The following is an 18839-nucleotide window of genomic DNA, read 5'->3' as shown; positions in this document are numbered from 1 at the left end:
TTTGTCAAAACTCATATAACTGTACCCTAAAAAGGATTAATTTTACTCTGTGTAAGTTATTTCTCAAAAACTCTAACAAAAAAATTCAGTAGTTTTAAATGATTGAAAATACAGGGATGCCTGGGTGGCTCAGTCAGTTGGGTGTCTGGCTCTTGATTTCAGCTCATGTTGGGATCCCAGGGTCATGGAAGGCCCCGCTTCTGGCCCTGCACTCAGCAGACAAAATATAAAGAACCCAAATACCTATCACTCAGTTTCAACAATTATCTTGTTGAGCCCCACAGCCAATCTTATTACATCTATATCCATCCATTCCCCCCAAATCTGTATTGTTTTGAAGGTCTCTTCAGATACCATTTCATTCACAATCTATAAAAAGATTTTCACAATTATTATTACCAAGCTTAATCTAACAAACATCTACAGAATGTCACACATTAGTTGTAATTTTTCAAACACACACAGAACAGACACAAAAAAGTGACCAAGTTGCAAAGCCAATCTCAACAATATCAAAGATTCACGATCAGACATTTTTAGTCCTTACAACAAAAATTAGTAACAAAACAACAGCCATCATTAAAATAATAAAGAGACTACAATAATTTTCCAAGTCTCTGAAGTAGTTATTCTAAATTCTAGTTATGAGCTATCATCACTTAAGGAGCTCCGTAAGATACATATACCAAGGCCTCATCCCAGACCTACTGAATGAATGTGTGGGCCATCTCTGACATATGTGATTGTTAGAATCTATCAACACTGAGTCAACTTGCCCAGCTGCAATAAGAAAATAGACACATCAGAATATTGCCAAATTCAGACTTCAGTTCCACCGCATAGGAGAGACCACCATAAAGACTTAGTTTTCTGCAAAAGTCATAAAACCAAATTTCCGCAAAGTGCCTAACAAAACAGTGATACAAGTGTCACTGAGTATATGCAAATGTGTTCTACATCACGGTTTAAATCTCTTCTCAGAAACTGTTGGCATGTTTCTACTGGTATGTTTCTCACTTTTAAAAACATACAACTTCTTTCAGTTCTGTTAGATCATAGCAGTAATTATTTCTCTACACGTCCAACTTCACTTATATAACTCTTTCACTAAATTACACATTTGCACTGACCTGCCAGCAATAGTGAATCAAAGCAGATATGGACATTTTCCAGGGAAATACTGACAGACCTAAGTAAATTCCAAATTTTTAAATGCCATTAAATATAACTGCATTAAAATATAGTTATTTCAGTTTTAATATCTATAAAATGAGAATAACACATACCTCACAGGGTTATATGGATAACCTGAGTTAAATATAAATAAAGTTCTTCTGAGGGGCGCCTGGGTGGCTCAGTGGGTTAAGCCGCTGCCTTCGGCTCAGGTCATGATCTCAGGGTCCTGGGATTGAGCCAGCATCAGGCTTCCTGCTCAGCAGGGAGCCTGCTCCCCCCCCCCCCCCCCCCGCCGCCTCTCTGCCTGCCTCTCTGCCTACTTGTGATCTCTCTCTCTCTCTCTGTCAAATAAATAAAATCTTTAAGAAAAAAAAGTTTTTCAGAGCTACACATTAGGGTAATAAGCCAGGTTTACTCATTCACTAATTGGTTGCTTTGATCCCACTTATGACCAGCCAATTCCCTGGAATGGTTAAGTCTCAAAGATAAGCTCCTTGCAAGTCAGGAAATCATCTTGTTGGAAGCTTTTTGTTAGAAGCATGGCATCTGACAGTACAGGCTCTCTATAAATGTTAGCTGTGTGAGTGACTGATGCGGCCAGTGTCTATCAGTCAGAAGCAGATCTGGGACTAGAGCCTGGGCTCCTGTTGATCAGCCCTGGTTTCTATCCATTCCATCACACCAGCTTCCTGTCCTTTCTCTAACCTTTGTTTCCACTAGATTTAAAGTGCAAAGTAACATCCCTCTTCTTTACCACATCTCAATTTGTAACTCCTCTTTCTAACTCTTAGCAGACACTCTCACCCTTGAAGACATAGAGGTGAAAACAGAGTAATTGCATCTTTTGGCTAAATAGAGGCAAGTCGGGGCACCTGGGGGTGGGTTAAAGCCTCTGCCTCTGCCTTCAGCTCAGGTCATGATCCCAGGGTCCTGGGATCGAGTCCCGTATCGGGTTCTCTGCTCGGCAGGGAGCCTGCTTCCCTTCCTCTCTCTCTGCCTGCCTCTCTGCCTACTTGTGATCTTTGTCAAATAAATAAATAAAATCTTTAAAATAAATAAATAAATAAATAAATAAATAAATAGAGGCAAGTCAACAGTTAACAGGTATTTTGGGACATGACCATATGGGCCAGACCTTTTGTCCAAAAAAATGATTCAAAGGTATCGTAAGCATCACAACAGTGGAGCTGCTTGAGCTTGGAGAGGGAATGAGAAATGTGCGGGTAACATTTGGAAAACATATGGTCACATACTCGGAAAACACACCTGCTGTCTTCCCAACAGCTTAGTCAATAAGCACTAATCACAGGACGTTTAGTGACCCAGATTTTTTTTTTTAAAGACTGCACGTCTTGATAATAAAACCTCTGCTATAGTATTAAATGAAGTCAAGTTTTTGTTCTCTTTTTCATTATATAGTTTCCAACACTTTTAAGAGTTAAAGAATAAGCAAATCCTCATCTTCAGTCTAAAGATAAAAGTGATCCCAATCATGCTAAGGATCTTTTAGTTGATTAAAAATAATGACCCAAATATTAAAAGACAAACTCCTGGCCACACTTACATGTGCCAACTGAACTATTTTAAGCAGGCGTAGAACCCCAACGAAAGTGGAAAGCAGGACATCAAGTAACCATTTAGTCGTCTGTTAAATTAATAAATCCTAATCCACAAAACTACTGAAAATATGTGTTCCAATGTTAAGTATATGTTAAGGGAGACTCTTGACCACTGTGACTTTCAGTGGTCACAGTGGTCAAACACCTTAGCTGGTTTGAGAAACTATTTTTTGAGCAGCTGGCCCCTACATAATGGCTATACACTCCGGAAGACGAGCCCTGATTTTAAAGCATATCAGATAGTTGTTACTTACCCTACTGTCTCTATATATATCGAACACAACTGTAAAGGAGAAAAAACTCAAAGTTAACAATGAACTACTATTTTCATGATCTAAGTCTCCTTTTGAAAATTAAAATGAATCTTATTATTCATTACTCAAATAGCAGGATATAAGTACCTTGAGAACTTCATGCTTCTAAATCTCAAAATTTATTAAGATAATAAGATAGCCTACAATGTTTATTACATGATTTTGTTTTCCTTTACTCTACTCTTGGCCATAATCCTTTATATAGTTGATCCTTAAGCAATGCGGGGGCTGGGGGTGCTGACTTCCCCGCAGAATTGGAAAACTCATGCTTAAGATTTTACTTCCCTGAAACGTAACTACTAACAGCCCACTGTTGACCTGAATCCTTACCCATAACATAAACAATTAACATGTATTTTGTGTACTATATACTGTATTCTTACAATAAAGGTAGAGAAAATATTAGTAAAGTTGTAAGGAAAATATACCTACAGCCCCACACTGCATGAATTAGGAAAAAAATCCACATTTAAGTGGACCCATGCAGTTCAAACCTGGGTTAATCAAAAGTTAATTGTATTTAAAACTTCAAACCAAACACATCATCCCAACAAATTCACCATTATAAACAAATAACATGTACTAATGACAAAGACATCAATCACTTAATTCATTTGATGAGGAATGACTTCAGTAAAATCTGTAGTAAGAAAGCATAAAATCTAGCTATGATTATGGTATGATCATCTTTTTTAAAATCAAATTTGCCACAGAACCCAGGTTTGGCAAGAAGAAATCAGAACAGATTTTAGAATGCAGGAAAACTCTTTCATATGCAATATACTTTCTTAAAAGCAAGTCACAAATGTTTACCTTGTAACTGGTACTATCTGATCATTCAAATAAAAAATCTAGAAAGATGTATCAGTCAACTAGCTAATTCAGTCTGAGTAACACAAGCATTTTGCTCTCTGTAGACAGACCCTCTGAAATGAATAATAAAACGTCTAAAATGACAAAAGAAGTATCTGCCTTGGTATTAAAAAGTGACTGATTAAAATAAGATAAAATTAACACACCAACCATCAGATAAGTAATACAGCAAAATGGTTAAAATACAGTGTTTTAAATCCAGTTCTAATATCTGCACCACCAGGGTGCCTGGGTGGCTCAGTCGGTTAATCATTTGCCTTTGGCTCAGGGCATGATCTCAGGGTCCTAGGATTGAGCACCACACCTGCCTCCTGCTCAGCGGGGAGGTTGTTTCTACCTCTGCCCCTCCCCTCACTGGTGCATTGTCTCTCAAATAAATAAATAAATACTTAAAAAAAAAATCTGTACCACCATGAAATAAGGTTCAGTAACATTATGTACTTCATTTCACTGAGTCAATAAAAAATACTCACAGTCTTCGTCCAAGAATTTGTACTGTATGTGTTTCTTGAAAAAGTCTTGTATGCATCTGCAAATCTCTTCCTTTTGTTTAGAAATATGATCATAGTACTGTGTATAGTCCCTCTGAGAAATACCTGACAAGAAAGTATTTTATATCCATTATTATATAACACTATATTATTATATAACATTCTTTTCAAAAACATCAAACTGTAATTTAAACATTTTTTGAGAGAACCATTTTTGAGAGAACCATTAAAGTAGAAGACCAATCAGATGAGTATTGCATAATACATGATTCAGCATTTTATACAGGTAAAAAACTTAGTAAATTATCCATTCATATGGATAGATATCCTAGGTTCCATATTGTCATGCATTCTTATTTTAGAAAGTTATTTTTATTTAGTACAATAAAGAGCTCAGTCATAAATATATTTACAATGTAAAAAAATGAAAGAAGCAATTTTAAACCTATACACATACACAATTGCTTCTTGATTTTTTTTTCCAACGAACTTTCTACAAAATGGTATTCTTTTCCACTCTTCTTTGGGAAACTTAAAATATTCCCAATGTCTTCCAATTCATATTGTATTTCACAGAAACAGGCTATTTTTCCTGTTCACACATGCTACAATGCCTTTCACAAGCCTGATGTTTCAAGTCATGGAAAAGTAAACATTCCTTTCTTCAGAGTGACTTGCTGATTTTATTCCAGATACACTAAAGGGATTATTGTAAAAACTCCCTCAATTTGCTCTAGGCTTAGGAAAGTTTTCTACTTTGAAAGAAGGGTTTCCACCCAATTTCTGCATCAATGACAATATGACTTCTTTAGCTCTGCTTATATTGCACCTTCTTCCAGAAATACCTAACAATATGATCAATTCAAACACCCCAAGTTTCTTTCAGGTAAATTAACAGAATGTCACATTCACTAAACAGTGCTCATGTGGGGCACATGGGTGGCTCAGTCAGTTAAGCTCCTGACTCTTGGTTTCAGCTCAAGTCATGATCTCAGGGTTGTAAGCCTGAGCTGTGTGGAGCCTGGGTAAGATTGTCTCTCTTTCCCTCTCTAAAAAAAATAATAATAATAGACAATTTTTAAAAACTTTTAAATTTAAAAAATTTTTTAAAAATAGTGATGTGATTTTATTCAAATCACACTTTTCTTGGTCAAAGATAAGTTTTACTGCATGGAAAACATGCAAAGACAAAAAGAGCAGATTATCTTCAATACTTGAGTATATCACAGCAAACACAATAATAATCTGAGAGGAAGAAAATGGGTGGCTTTTTAAGTAATGCATTTATTTGTCTACATACTTCCTCTTGCTAGAATAATAAACACTGCTCTAATAATAGAAACAAAGATCCCAAAACTTGACTTTTTATGATGTTTAAAATAAGTAGTGTGTTGCTAGTAATACTTAGGAAAGTCCCAAAGAGAAAGCAGGTAACATGGTATGTAGCTTAAATTGGGAATGGCCAAGACCATCACTTTCATCTCCAGAATCCAGACATGATTAATGGACAAGATACTTCTCTGTGGAAACTGAATATGGCCTCAGGAGCACTGTCCACAGAGAATTCCAGAGAGTCACTACTAATTGGCTAGAGGTAGCATCTGAGATAAAAACTGATTACTACCCTCTCCTAATTATTAGAAATTCACTTCCATCAAAAGCTTGTCTTCTTGGAGCAACTGGCTGGCTCAGTTGGAGGAGCATGTGACTCTTGATCTCAGGGTCATGAGTTTGAGCCCCATGTTGGGTGTAGAGATTACTAAAAATAAATAAACTTCAGGGATGCCTCGCTGGCTCAGTTGGTAGAGCACATGACCTCAGGGTTGTGATCTCGGGGCTGTGAGTTCAAGCCCCCTGTGTGGTGTAGAGTTTACTTAAAAAAAAAAAAAAGAAGTAAAAGTGGGGCGCCTGGGTGGCGCAGTGGGTTAAGCCGCTGCCTTCGGCTCAGGTCATGATCTCAGAGTCCTGGGATCGAATCCCGCATCGTGCTCTCTGCTGAGCAGAGAGCCTGCTTCCCTCTCTCTCTCTCTGCCTGCCTCTCCATCTACTTGTGATTTCTGTCAAATAAATAAATAAAATCTTAAAAAAAAAAAAAAAAGAAGTAAAAGTAAAACATAAATTTAGAAAGAAAAAAAAAAATCTTGTCTTCTTTTAATGTGTACAAAAACTCACCAATAAGTTTGTTTTCCTTGACAAAACATCGGAACTCAGCCCCAGGAATTAATTCACACCATTTTCGAAGAACAAGCTGTAGAGAGAGGAAAAATGTAACCATGTAACAAAGGAATGTTTACTGGTCTAACAGATAATTTTATGCCAAGAGTATGTTTTAATAATTGCCATTATCAAACAGTTTGGAAGAAAAAGCATCATAAACCATTCTTATCATGAGATATAGAGAACAAATTTATTAGTCCAATAAGTGGCAGAAACACTGTTAAAATTCTTTATGACAAAAAGTACTTTTGTCATTTATTCATCACTTTAAGAGCTGACATAATATATAAACCCAAGGATGAAGTTGAATCCTATCATCATTGCATACAGTTGCCCTCTAATTATTTGTTCTTCACCCCTATAAGTATATTTTAAAACAAACAAAAAAGGATATCCTAGTTATCTACCTTCTTCGCACTATTGTGTAATACTCTGATCAAAGTAGTATAATTTATCACTAAAAATCACTATAACCCTCAATAATTTTGCCTCCACTTTAAAGTAAAACAATTCTGTTACTGGCTCAAGTCATAAATTTGTATATAATTAATATATACAAATTCTCATATTCTACTGAATTGCTGCAATTTTATAAATACTATAGTTGACAGATGTACACTTCTGAGTCTGTTTTTAAAATGTTCTTTGGCGAAAACCAGTCCTACTCTTCCAAGTATTAACTGTAATATGTGGCCAGTGCCTCCAGCCTCCCTTAGACTGGCATACACTTCTTTGCCCTTTAAGGCCTAAGAGATGGAACTTAAATCACACTAAGCCCCATTCCTCGAATAACCTCCAATGGCCTCAGTATCCTCCCTTCCCATACCCTGTGCTCCAAGTTTCTTGTATCTAACATTCCATAGTATGCACATATATACCAAGTTATACACGGCAATAATCTGAACAAGTCTCTCTACCCTCCTAACTAGCAACTCAGAAAGGGCAAGGAACTAGGTCTCAATTCATCTTTATGTTCCCAGCACAAGTATATAATACCTACCAAATGCTTAAAAAATGTTACTAAGTAAAGTTATCAATATATAAGATACACAGCCACTAAAAATCCTGATATTAAAAAATATTTAATGAGCTGGAAAAATAAACCATAAATGAAAGAAAATGGTATGCAAAGTATTTTATGAAGAGAGTATATATATACACACAAACACATATATACACTTATCTCAGGAAAGGGCAGTTAAATGCCAAAATGCTAATACTGAGGATACATCCAGGCGATAAGTTCCTCTTATTTTCTTATACTTTTTAATTTTTGATAGTATATTGCTTTTCTTAAAAAAACTAAACTTACACCCTTAAAATATGCCTAAGATTTAAATGCACTGATTTCAATTTTCATTATTATAAGCTCTTAGTCAATACTTATATGTGCTGTATTTTTTAAAAAGAACCTAATTATTAAATGAAGAACTAAAAAACTAAAAATGTACACAGTTGTCATCTATTAAAAGCTGATACTGACAAATACAGTTCTTTAGGGCTACAATAATTTTTATTTAAGCAACAAAGAAATAAGCAGTTATTGTAAACTAACATTCATTTTTTTGGACAATCTGCATAATCTTTATTCAAATAATGTTTTGGACAGGTAACACATACACTGTATAGGTGACTGAAAAAACATGTAAGGGTAAAATGTGAATTCTCCCCCCGACGCCATCTAGTCCCTCTGTTCTCCCCCTCAGAGGTAACCAGTGCAGTCAATTACTCATATAGCTTTCCATATATAATCTAGAAATAAATGAGCATGGAGTACATGTATGTATCTTCTTAAATACACACAGAAGGAATACACCATATATAGGATTCTGCTTGCAACTTTTTTCATTTTAATTATTCTAAGTATATCACTTTCCTGAGCTTTTAAAACTGAGTTTTAAACCCTATGTACTACCATGATGATGGCACATTCCCAAGAAAGCAATAAAAGAGCAAACTGCTGGTGAAATCAATCTTGGGGATAGAAGATGACATCTCAAACAAAGATTATGCCTCAGGGCAAGCCTCCAGAAATCATCTTTGTCATTTTGTGTTTTCCAGCACCAAATGATAAGACACAGCAGGGATTTAATAGATGTGTTTTCAGTGAGACAAAATATATGAATATAATACATACATATAAAGAATGTTACAAAAATGTTTAACGATTAGGAATATGCTCATACTATATGCTGTTAAGTAAAAAACAAAAAAAAAACAAAACAAACAAACAAAAAACCTTCACAACTGGTATGTAACTCAATTTTAAGTTTGGTGGCCTAATAAATAGTAAATTAACTGTTCTACAAACATGGTAAAATCACAGAAGATATGAATATACATATTCAGCACACTAAAAATTTCTTGATATAGTGAGTCAGTCTGCAAGTTTTGAAAGTGTGTGTATACAAAGGTGACAAAGCAAACAATGAATTTTTTTAAATGAAGAATTTTTTTTAAAGACTACTAGACTAATTCTAATTAATGTTACAAATCCAAAAATGCAAGTGGTTTGCAATTATGAAGCAAGATGACCACTCTCTTCAACAAAGTATGAGCTGTCAAAGTTTTCAAAAGTGTTACATTTTGACAATCCAAGTGCAAGGAGAACCAAGAGTAATGATAAGGAACAGCCTATCAGGGATGTAGCTGAAACCTGGAATCAAGATTTAAAAGAAAAGTATTCACTCATAACAACTGATGAGTAGTTATTTGAGTCCAAGAATACTGCCCATTTCAGGGAGAGGTATTTGGTGGGTGGGGGATAGTATTTAACCTTCAAACTAGGAAAAGTGGAATACAAATTTGGGTTTGCTATGTTTGAATTCTTATTGCTATTTCTAAAAATGTTTTCCACTATCCTTTTGATCTAACTTCTGTATGTAATTTATAAAATAAGTGAACAATGTAAAAAAATAAAAAGGTCTACTGAGCCTAAATGGTAAAATGGTGATTATTTTTCTTCATATACCGGGTTAAAAAGCTTACCCAGCTTAAGCCAGATGATGGATGTAAAGTATTTGTTTCATTAAAAAATACATATATTCTATAGTATGTATACACTGTGTCTAAGTGTTAAATATTTATTTATACAGATATTTTTCATAAATTTAAAAAATTCAGTGGCTCCAGGTTCCCAGAAAAATTGAATTTTTTGGGAAAAATTAAATTAAAATTCAAAAAATTTTATTCATTCTGCTTAAGAACAGATAGCAATTTCCAACACATCTTCATCTAGGATTATCAATTTCAAGATTTAAAAAAGTAAATCCTTACCTCATATTCTATACAAGGATCTGGAGAATCATCAGTACAATGAATAAATCTTTAAGAGAAAAAAAGGCAATTGAGTATCTTTTTTGGGTGCCAGCTTAGGTACACACATTTACTTATATTCAGTGGGATACATGTAAGGTTTTACTAAAAGAATCCAGTAACAGGAGGCTAATTCAAACCCAATGAACATTTATTAAGTACTATTCAACATCAGATGATAGGTGAGGAACCCAAAAAGGTATTTTACTAGTCCTCCAAACCACCACATAATCTACAATTGTCTTCATTTTTCTATCAAAAAACAAAGAAACTTAGATCCAGAAATGACCAAATTTAATGAACAAGACAGGGCTAAAACTCAAGTTGTCTAAATACAGATTCCAAATGAAGGCAGGATGGCGCTGCTGTTCTATAATTCTCCTTGCCTTCTTTATGGCTAAAGCAGAAGTCTACTTCTCTGCTGACATTATCTCCACCATCCAAAGCCACACAAAATTAATCCAATCTTTACCCTGCACGCTGTTTAAAAAAATATTTGCTAGAACTACTCATCCCTTCATTAAGCATACTATTTCCGTCTCTAAAAATCCTCCATTTCATGAACAATTTTTCATATATTTTCTAAATGCCTTTGTTAAATACCTCCCTATAAGGACTGGCTAGGCACCAGAAATGCTAAATGGCCTAAGTCCCTTGTTCTTTAGGAGAAAGTTAGTCTGGTGGGCAAAGCCTAGCAAGCAAAGAAATTCAAAACACTGGAAGCAAAAATAAAAATACTCTGATAGCACAAAGGAAAAACCAATTAGCTCTCTGTTGTGTGAGGGGTAGGGGAGGCGGTAGTCAAGAAGGCCTTGTTCAACAGGAAGGGAAGCGTCCATATTAAGGCAAAGGGAAGCATGCACTAGAGCAGGAAGGGAAATGAGAACTGTCACGCAGTGCGCAGAGAATGACTGCGCTCGCGCTGACCGAGTGGAGAGCGCAAGGAGAACCGTGGAAAGATGAGGTTAGACCTCATGCACTGTTGTGGGGAACAGTAAGCTGGGGCAGCCGCTGTGGAGAACTGTACGAAGCTTCCTCAAAACAGTAAAAGTAGAACTACTATGGGATCCGGTAATTTCACTATTGGGTATTTGCCCAAAGAAAACAAAAACACTAATTCGAAAAGATTTATGCACTCCTATGTGTATTGTAGCATTATTTATTAACAGCCAAGATACGGAAGCAGCCTAAGTGTCCATCGATAGATGAATGGATAAAGAAGATATGGGGTGTGTTAAACAAACAAAAAGCAGAAACAGACTCATATTTATAAGAAATAGACTCATAAACACAGAGAACAAACTGGTGGCTGCCAGAAGGGAGGGGGGTAGGGGGGAATGAACAAATAACGGTGAAATGGGGTGGGAGATACAGGTTTCCAGTTACAGAATGAGTAAGTCATGGGGAGAAAAGACACAGCATGGGCAATCTAATCAGCGGCACTGGAAAAGGGCTGTATGGGGACAGATGGCAGGTAACCTGTGGTGAGCATACCATTAAATATAGACTTGTTAAATCACTATGTTTTACACCCAAAACTAATATAACATTTGTATCAACTATAATCCAATTTTTTAAAAAAAGAAAGATGACAATGGAGAGAAATTCTGGATAAAAAGGAGTATCCAGATTGTGAAGAGTCTTGTTTGTCTCTCTAGGGAGGTTGTACTACATTATATAGATAATGGGGAGCTAAGTCTCTAAACATGTGAGGGCTTCAGGACTACCACTGTGGTCAAGTGGACAGCTGGGCTGGCAGTGCGGAGGGGTCGGGGAGAATGGCAAGTAGGAAGGCAGAGAGACTTGTTAGAAGGCTCAGTCCAATAACCCTGGGGAGAGATAAGGGTCTACCTGCTGCAGTGGGAGGCCGGGAGGAGGAAAGCACTCTAAAAAGATATTCAGGAGTCAAAGTCTATTTAACGTTGCCTGGCACCTGCTGAAAGTGAGAGGTGAGGGAGAAAGAGGTCGGGATGACTGGCTGGACAGTGATGAGAATGCCATTCGCTGAGACTGAGAGAAAAGCAGGTGACAGGGGTGAGAGAAAGATGGGAGAGAATAATGTTTGTATGTAGAGCACTGGAAACATCCTGAGAACCACAGAGAAATGTGTAGGAAGCAACCAGGAAAAACAAAACTGAAAGAGAGGGAGGAGTTGTAGAAAATTATCTGGAGGTAATCACACAGGTATAAGAGCCAAAGTCCAGAAAGTAAATAGAAGCGATCACCTCAGGCAGATGACAGAAACTTGGAGAACACCGAAAATTAAAGAGTAAGTAAAACTTGCAATCGAGAGACATTTTTATTAAAAAAAAAAACCCACATAAAGAAAATAAAAAATACTTCTGAAGATCACTTAAACAATTTACAAGTAAAACTGAGTTTGAAAAGCTTTTCAATTCCCCTGAATATTTGATTAGGTTGGAATTCTCTGTAATCATTTGTAATTTATACTAGAAACAATAGCAGCTCCAATTTAGTTGGTTGGCTGAGATTCTCAGACAAAACCCTTTATTTCTACTAACAACTGGGCATGGGCAGATATAATCTGAAATACAAAGTACACCCAATGTGCTTTGTTGAAAAGCAATGGGGTTTTCTCTGTATTAATGAACAGGCACTAATAATCCTATGAGAAAGTGCTATTAATATTAATGTTTACCACAGGAGGATACCAAGGCTCTGAAAGGTGAGAAATCAAATAAGTGGTAGGGAGGGCACTAAACCAGCAAGGACGGAGGTTTTAGAGTTGCTGCTGGGGCACCTGGGTGGGTCAGTTGGTCAGTTAAACGTCCAACTCTTGATTTCAGCTCAGGTCATGATCTCAGGGTTATGAGATCGAGCCCCATGTTCAGTGTGGAGTCCAGTGGTCTCTCTCACCCTCTGCCCCACCCCGCCCTTGTGCATGTGAGCTCTCTCTCTCAAAAAAAAAAAAAAAAAAAAAAAAAAAAGAGCTGCTGTTAAAGCTCTTGAATTTCAGCCAAAAAAACCAAAACACCATAAATACCAGATGCATCTAAAAAAAAGTCCTTGATCATCTTTAATAGTTCCACATAATAAATTTTTCATTTCAAAAGATTCCATGCCTTTATTCCTAGTTTAACAGTCTAAGCCTTTTAATTAGTAAAAAAATGCTATTTTATGAATTCTATTATAAAAATTTCTTTTTGTCCTTAAAACATATATAATTTTATTCCAACTTTTAATTTTGAGGAATTAAAAAATACATAAAAGTACAAAGTGTACATGTATTGCCTTTGTAGGAAACCACTTCAAGTTTACTTTAAAAGTTAATATTTTACATTTTATAACATATACAAATATGGAATTACTATGTTATACACCTAAAACTAATATAACATTATGCCAATTAAACCTCAATAGGAAAAAAAGGTAACATTTTGGCTTCCAACTAACCAACAATTCATTATCGATGATAAAACTGAACTATCTTTTCTTAATTTAAATGTATCTAAAACATACATGGAGATGGAAGTAGGGAAATGACAAAGGAATTTGATTAAGTAAAATAATGGCATTATCTTAGTGGTAAGTATAGTATACCATTCTCACTCTTGAAATGTGATTTTTTTATATTTATTTTTATTTTTATTTTTTTTTCTTGTGTCGAGGGCTGACTTTCAATAGATCGCAGCGAGGGAGCTGCTCTGCTACGTACGAAACCCCGACCCAGAAGCAGGTCGTCTACGAATGGTTTAGCACCAGGTTCCCCACGAACGTGCGTTGCGTGACGGGCGAGGGGGCGGCCCCCTTTCCGGCCGCGCCCCGTTTCCCGGGTCGAGGGGCTCTCCGCACCGGACCCCGGTCCCGACGCGCGGCGGGGCACGCCACGCCACGCGGGGCGCGCGCAGCGGCCCGCCGGCGGGGACGGCGGGGGACCGGCTATCCGAGGCCAACCGAGGCTCCGCGGCGAAATGTGATTTTTTTTTTTAAGGTTTTATTTATTTATTTGACAGAGAGCACAAGCAGGGGGAGAGAGGGCGGGCATATGAGAGAGTGAGCAGGAGAAAGAGGCTCCCTGTTGAGCAGAGAGCCCAATGTGGGGCTCGATCCCAGGACCCCAGGATCATGACCTGAGCCAAAGGCAGATGCTTAACTGACTGAGCCACCCAAGTGCCCCTTGAAATGTGATTTAATCATGTGGGTGCCATAGTTTTTGGAAATCTGATAATAGAGGATAGAATACTGTTATTATTCTATAAAGAACAAGGTGGATTAAGATCCTTTATCTACCTATTTTTAAAATACTACAGGAAACCCAATCGACACAATTCCAAAACACAGATCTTCATTATCTAATGTTTTTAATGTTTTGATATTCTTACAAATACTGACTTCAGCCCTTGATTAATCCTCATATTGCTACTTTAAAACAAGTGTGTTTTAATGCATATTTGCATTCCCCCATCCTATAACATTTATTTTTTTAAGTGTTGATTGGTTTAACATTTAATGTTATTTTAAAAGCCTGGTTAGTTTCAGAAAGCAGAAGTGAGAATGTCTGTGCTATGTGAGATTATTGTATAAGGCTTTTTCTTATTAAGATGATTAACCAGATGGCCCAGTACAGTTCCTGCAAGAGAAGAGTACAGAGCCAGCTAGTTAAGCCCAAATGTAAAGGTCAATAATAGCATTTTCAAGAGCTTAGCTGAAATACTGCAAAGAACGCTGTGTGTACTTAGATTCCATTTACATTCTGGAGGAGGTAGATTTAAAAAGCAAAAATAAGATAATTAGGGTACTAACAACCCTGGAATTTTTACAATCCTTAAATATAAATTAATGGACCTAAAATTTGTATTAAGAATCTCAATTTGAGTTTAATTAATTAAAATACTTCCTTTATATTATCTTTGAAACTTCCGTTATTTTAAATTCATACAGCTCTACTTCCTCCTCTAGTCCACTGTCTCACCTTGACGCACGATGTGCTGTTTTCTCACAGATCTTGTTATTTCTACATGAGCACCTATTTGGTGTGGCTCATTTCTCTGGGGGTCCCCCGAGGCCTGGGTTGTGGAGTGTTCCCAGAACACTTTGCATTTGCATCTTCTAGGCACCTCAAGGGTAAAAATGACTGGAGGACTGACTTTTAGATTAATTTCTTAGTTAATGGGAGATCTCTAACAGGCAGGTGGTTCAAATTCTGTTTTTCAAAGTTCATGAGACACAGGCCTGAGGTTTCAAACTTTTAAACCAAAAAGCCAAAGCCCAAGAACTTTCAGTCCTGCTTCCCTGTCTCTGTGCTAATGGATGAATTTTCTTCTTGTTCATCCTTTACTGAAAATGCAAAATGGTCTCTTTTCCAAATCTTCACTTTATTTTGGCTTAAAGCTTAGCCTCTAGTCCCATAAAGGGATTAAAAGTTATGTCCCTTATCGGTTCTGATAATGACCCCTAAAAGACTTCTCTACCTCACCCTCTGATTTTCTATCCTCTTCACATCTCTGCAACTGGGATTTGCCTTTTATTTCTCCTGAATTCAGCTATGCACTTAAATTTTTGTTATAGTTAATATTTTACCGAACATTTCTAGATAATTTGTAACAAAAGATTTTTCAGGTTATCTTGCCTGCTACTTAGCTAAAACCAGAAATTAACAATCAGTTTCTTAAAGTTCTTTTACAATTAGCAATTAGAACATTCTGAATCTCATTTAAACATCTCTGCCAACCTGAACAGTCTAACTATAATTAGTACTTACTAACCATTTTCATGTACACTTAGAAACCTATTTTGTGTGTGTGTGTGTGTGTGTTTTTAAATCCCACTTCTTAATTTATTTTCCTGGGTAAGTATTTTATAACTTGGAAGATTTCTTTGAATGAAATTTTCAACAAGGTAACAACAGAAAGTAGTACTAAATCTAAGTCACTGCTTTACAATCTGGATGGAAAGGAAGCTCCTATACTGAATTATAGTTCCTCTAGCTACCCATTAAAATGCCAATTATACACAAATGTTATTAAATGATGAATGCTACATTATCTACAGTGGGAATCACAAACTAAAAAAAATTCTCAGGTACAAAAATAATAAAGATTTTATTTTGGGGAAAAAAACAACAAAACCCCAAAGTCTATTCTGATAAAAGCTACTATGAAATTAAAACAGTGCATTTTTAAAACATTTTGAAATTAGGCAGTTAATAGGAATTTTTGAAAGTAATGTTCCAGATCCAAATCTTTAGAAAGAGAAGGAGAAAAAAAAGTCTTAGCCCCAAACTGCAAGCATGGATCATTGGCAGGCAGAAGGGTCATCTTATTTCTTTCATGTCTACTCAAGGTCCTGCCCAAATCACTACCTGTCAGTCCCGAGGGCTTAGCATAAATAGGCCTATTCATTATGCCCTAAACATGTCTTAATATTGACATACTTTTTTCTGTGAACTTCATAACTGCAATCAACAAGTTTTTATCATGTGGTTCCAAATATTTCACACATCAAAAGAGAACAAATGTAATACACTCAATGATAAGGACGTGGGTGTGTGGAGCAGAGGGGAGCACCCTCAGGAAATATGGATGTACTCTAGTATACAGATGAGGCAGAATGTGTCCCATGCTTTGTTACAAGTAAAGGAGGAAAGGACCAGAAAAGGATGCATGTGCTTGCACTATGCTGAGTTGTGCTACAATTCAGAAATAGACTATGTAAGAAAGAGCTAGATGGAGATGAAAACAGATGATACTAGTGGAAAACATCTAAGTTGAAAATGAATTCCGTGTGGTGGGGCTAAGGAGTGAGATTCTGGCACTGGACATACAGATTTACATTATTACCAACTCAAAGTGTATGATTTGGGCCTATAATTTGGGCCAGACACATGGCAGGAGTGGGGGAAGGAGAATCACACTAGGGGTATACTTTGAGTATAACATCTATATGAATTTACTCTAGGCAAATGAGGTATTACCTAAGTCCATTGGCTGCGATCACAATTTGACCATTTTTATAAGCAGTAAGAAAACATCTCCATTAAAGCTTTCTGAAGTGCAGTAAACACAATCACTGATGTTTTAAAGTGGCAAACCATCCTAGATACTTAGTAGGACACAAGTCTCATTGGTAAGCTTTGATCAGAAGTTGGAAGGTTACGTTATACCTCATGGTAAACACTTTTAAGTTTAAGAAAAAGTGTAAATTATGGGTGTGCACACATACACACACACACAGACACACACAATGCAGAGCCATGGAACCTTAAACATCAGTGTTTCTGGTAGAACCAAGAGAACCAAGTTGAGTACTGGTGCACAGATTCCATTACAGATTCACCGGTGGTGGAAAAACAAAGATAAAAGTAAAACAAGACTGAACTAAGGATTACTAAGTATGTTCATCTGAATTCTTGTAGAATTCCTCTTCAAAAAGAGAGAAAATATGGTATCTAAAATTAAAACAATCCACAGAAGAAAAAGTGTCACCTCATTAAATGGGCCCTAAAAATCACAAGGTGAAGGTTCTATCAGTCCAACTTACACACAAAATTGTACTCCTGAGACTACTTGCTGAATTTTAGAATTAATGACCAGTTTTATGATAATCTTAAGAATGCATACAAATTATGTCAAGCAGAGCTGAGTTAAATTACTAAGACAAGTGAAATTTCCTGATCTCTAATCAAATCTATCTTGTGGGTGACAAATCCCTCAGAGAAACACCAAATGGATTTATTTTTTCACTTGCTCAGCTCTTTCTTCCAAATGCCACTTGAATACCGGATATTATTTTCTTGCCTTGGCCTACTGAAGTGACACTTAATCAATAAAATAATTACTGAAAGCAGCCTGGAGACTCAACAAGTCTAACCACATGAAACGTTTATATCTGGACAAACAGTTTGCTCAGGGAGTCTAGTGCAGACAGATTGTGTTAATGTGTCATACTTCAACTTCCACTTTTTAAAGCTTCAAAAGCTTCCTGTGTACAATAACCAGTTGAGGAACAGGAAAAATAAAAGTACTTAATAATCTCTATCAGCTTACGACTGTGACAGATAGTACTGCTTGTCTCCCTCGAGCTATCCCCAGCCTCCATCCTTGCTAACACAACTGTGACTGCCGGATCAGGAAGCACTGGTATTCTGTAGGCCCCTCCGGAATCCCAGGGAGGCATGTGTTGCTTAATCTAAGCAGTCCTCAAGGGGTGGGCCTGCACAAGCATCATCAGAAAACCAGGGAACTTCTTAGAAGTTATATTCCCGGGTCCCACTGGCAGCCTCCTGGGCCAGAACCTCGGAGAGGGGACGAGCAATCTGTGTTTTGTCAAACCCTTCAGATGCTCCTGATGCGCGCTAACGTCTGACAGCTCTGGTCTAAAGCAGTTGCTGCATTTCTGTTCCCTCTGCCAACTGCTGGATTAGGCTGGGTCACTGTGTGACCAATGAGCCTGGAAGAAGTCTCTAGGGAAGCTTCCAGAATGCTTTACTTGCTCATGTACAGAGAGGAGTGAGAGGAAACAAACCACCCCTTCTATTTTTGGATCAGATACTGCTGTCTCTTCACATGATGCCCAGAAGTGTAGCAGCAATCCTGTAACCAGTAGGTGATAATCCCAAATTCCACACCAGTAAGCCAAGCATGAGCGTGGGGGAAAAACTGAAGAGCCTGGCTCCTTGGGGACCTTGAGGACCAGCTCAATGAACCCCAGAAATACCCACATTCCAGAGTCCTTGTTAAGTAATATATTTTTAAAAACTCTGTATGTGTAAAATACTTTTAGTTGGCCTTCTGTTAGCTTGCAATCCTGACTGGAATAGCTTTCTTTTTTTGAGGTAAGCCCCAAAATAGTATAAACAATATAATGTCACTTTT

General features: G+C 36.9%; 1 protein-coding gene across 2 annotated transcripts in view; it reads right to left on the bottom strand.

The window, feature by feature from the left end:
• The window catches only part of CDC123 (cell division cycle 123), a 56679-nt gene that overhangs the window by 6751 nt on the left and 31089 nt on the right, over positions 1-18839 (bottom strand). For both annotated transcript variants that reach the window (XM_082740838.1, XM_082740839.1), the window contains 4 exons: positions 9967-10015; positions 6646-6721; positions 4456-4578; positions 3050-3078 (listed from right to left, as the gene is read on the bottom strand). In XM_082740838.1, the coding sequence (XP_082596964.1) occupies positions 3050-3078; positions 4456-4578; positions 6646-6721; positions 9967-10015 (277 nt within the window). The remainder of the gene's footprint in view (positions 1-3049; positions 3079-4455; positions 4579-6645; positions 6722-9966; positions 10016-18839) is intronic.

This window comes from Mustela nivalis (assembly GCF_964662115.1).
Source record: "Mustela nivalis genome assembly, chromosome: 7".
Taxonomy (NCBI): Eukaryota; Metazoa; Chordata; class Mammalia; order Carnivora; family Mustelidae; genus Mustela; species Mustela nivalis.
This window is presented reverse-complemented; position numbering and strand designations above follow the sequence as displayed.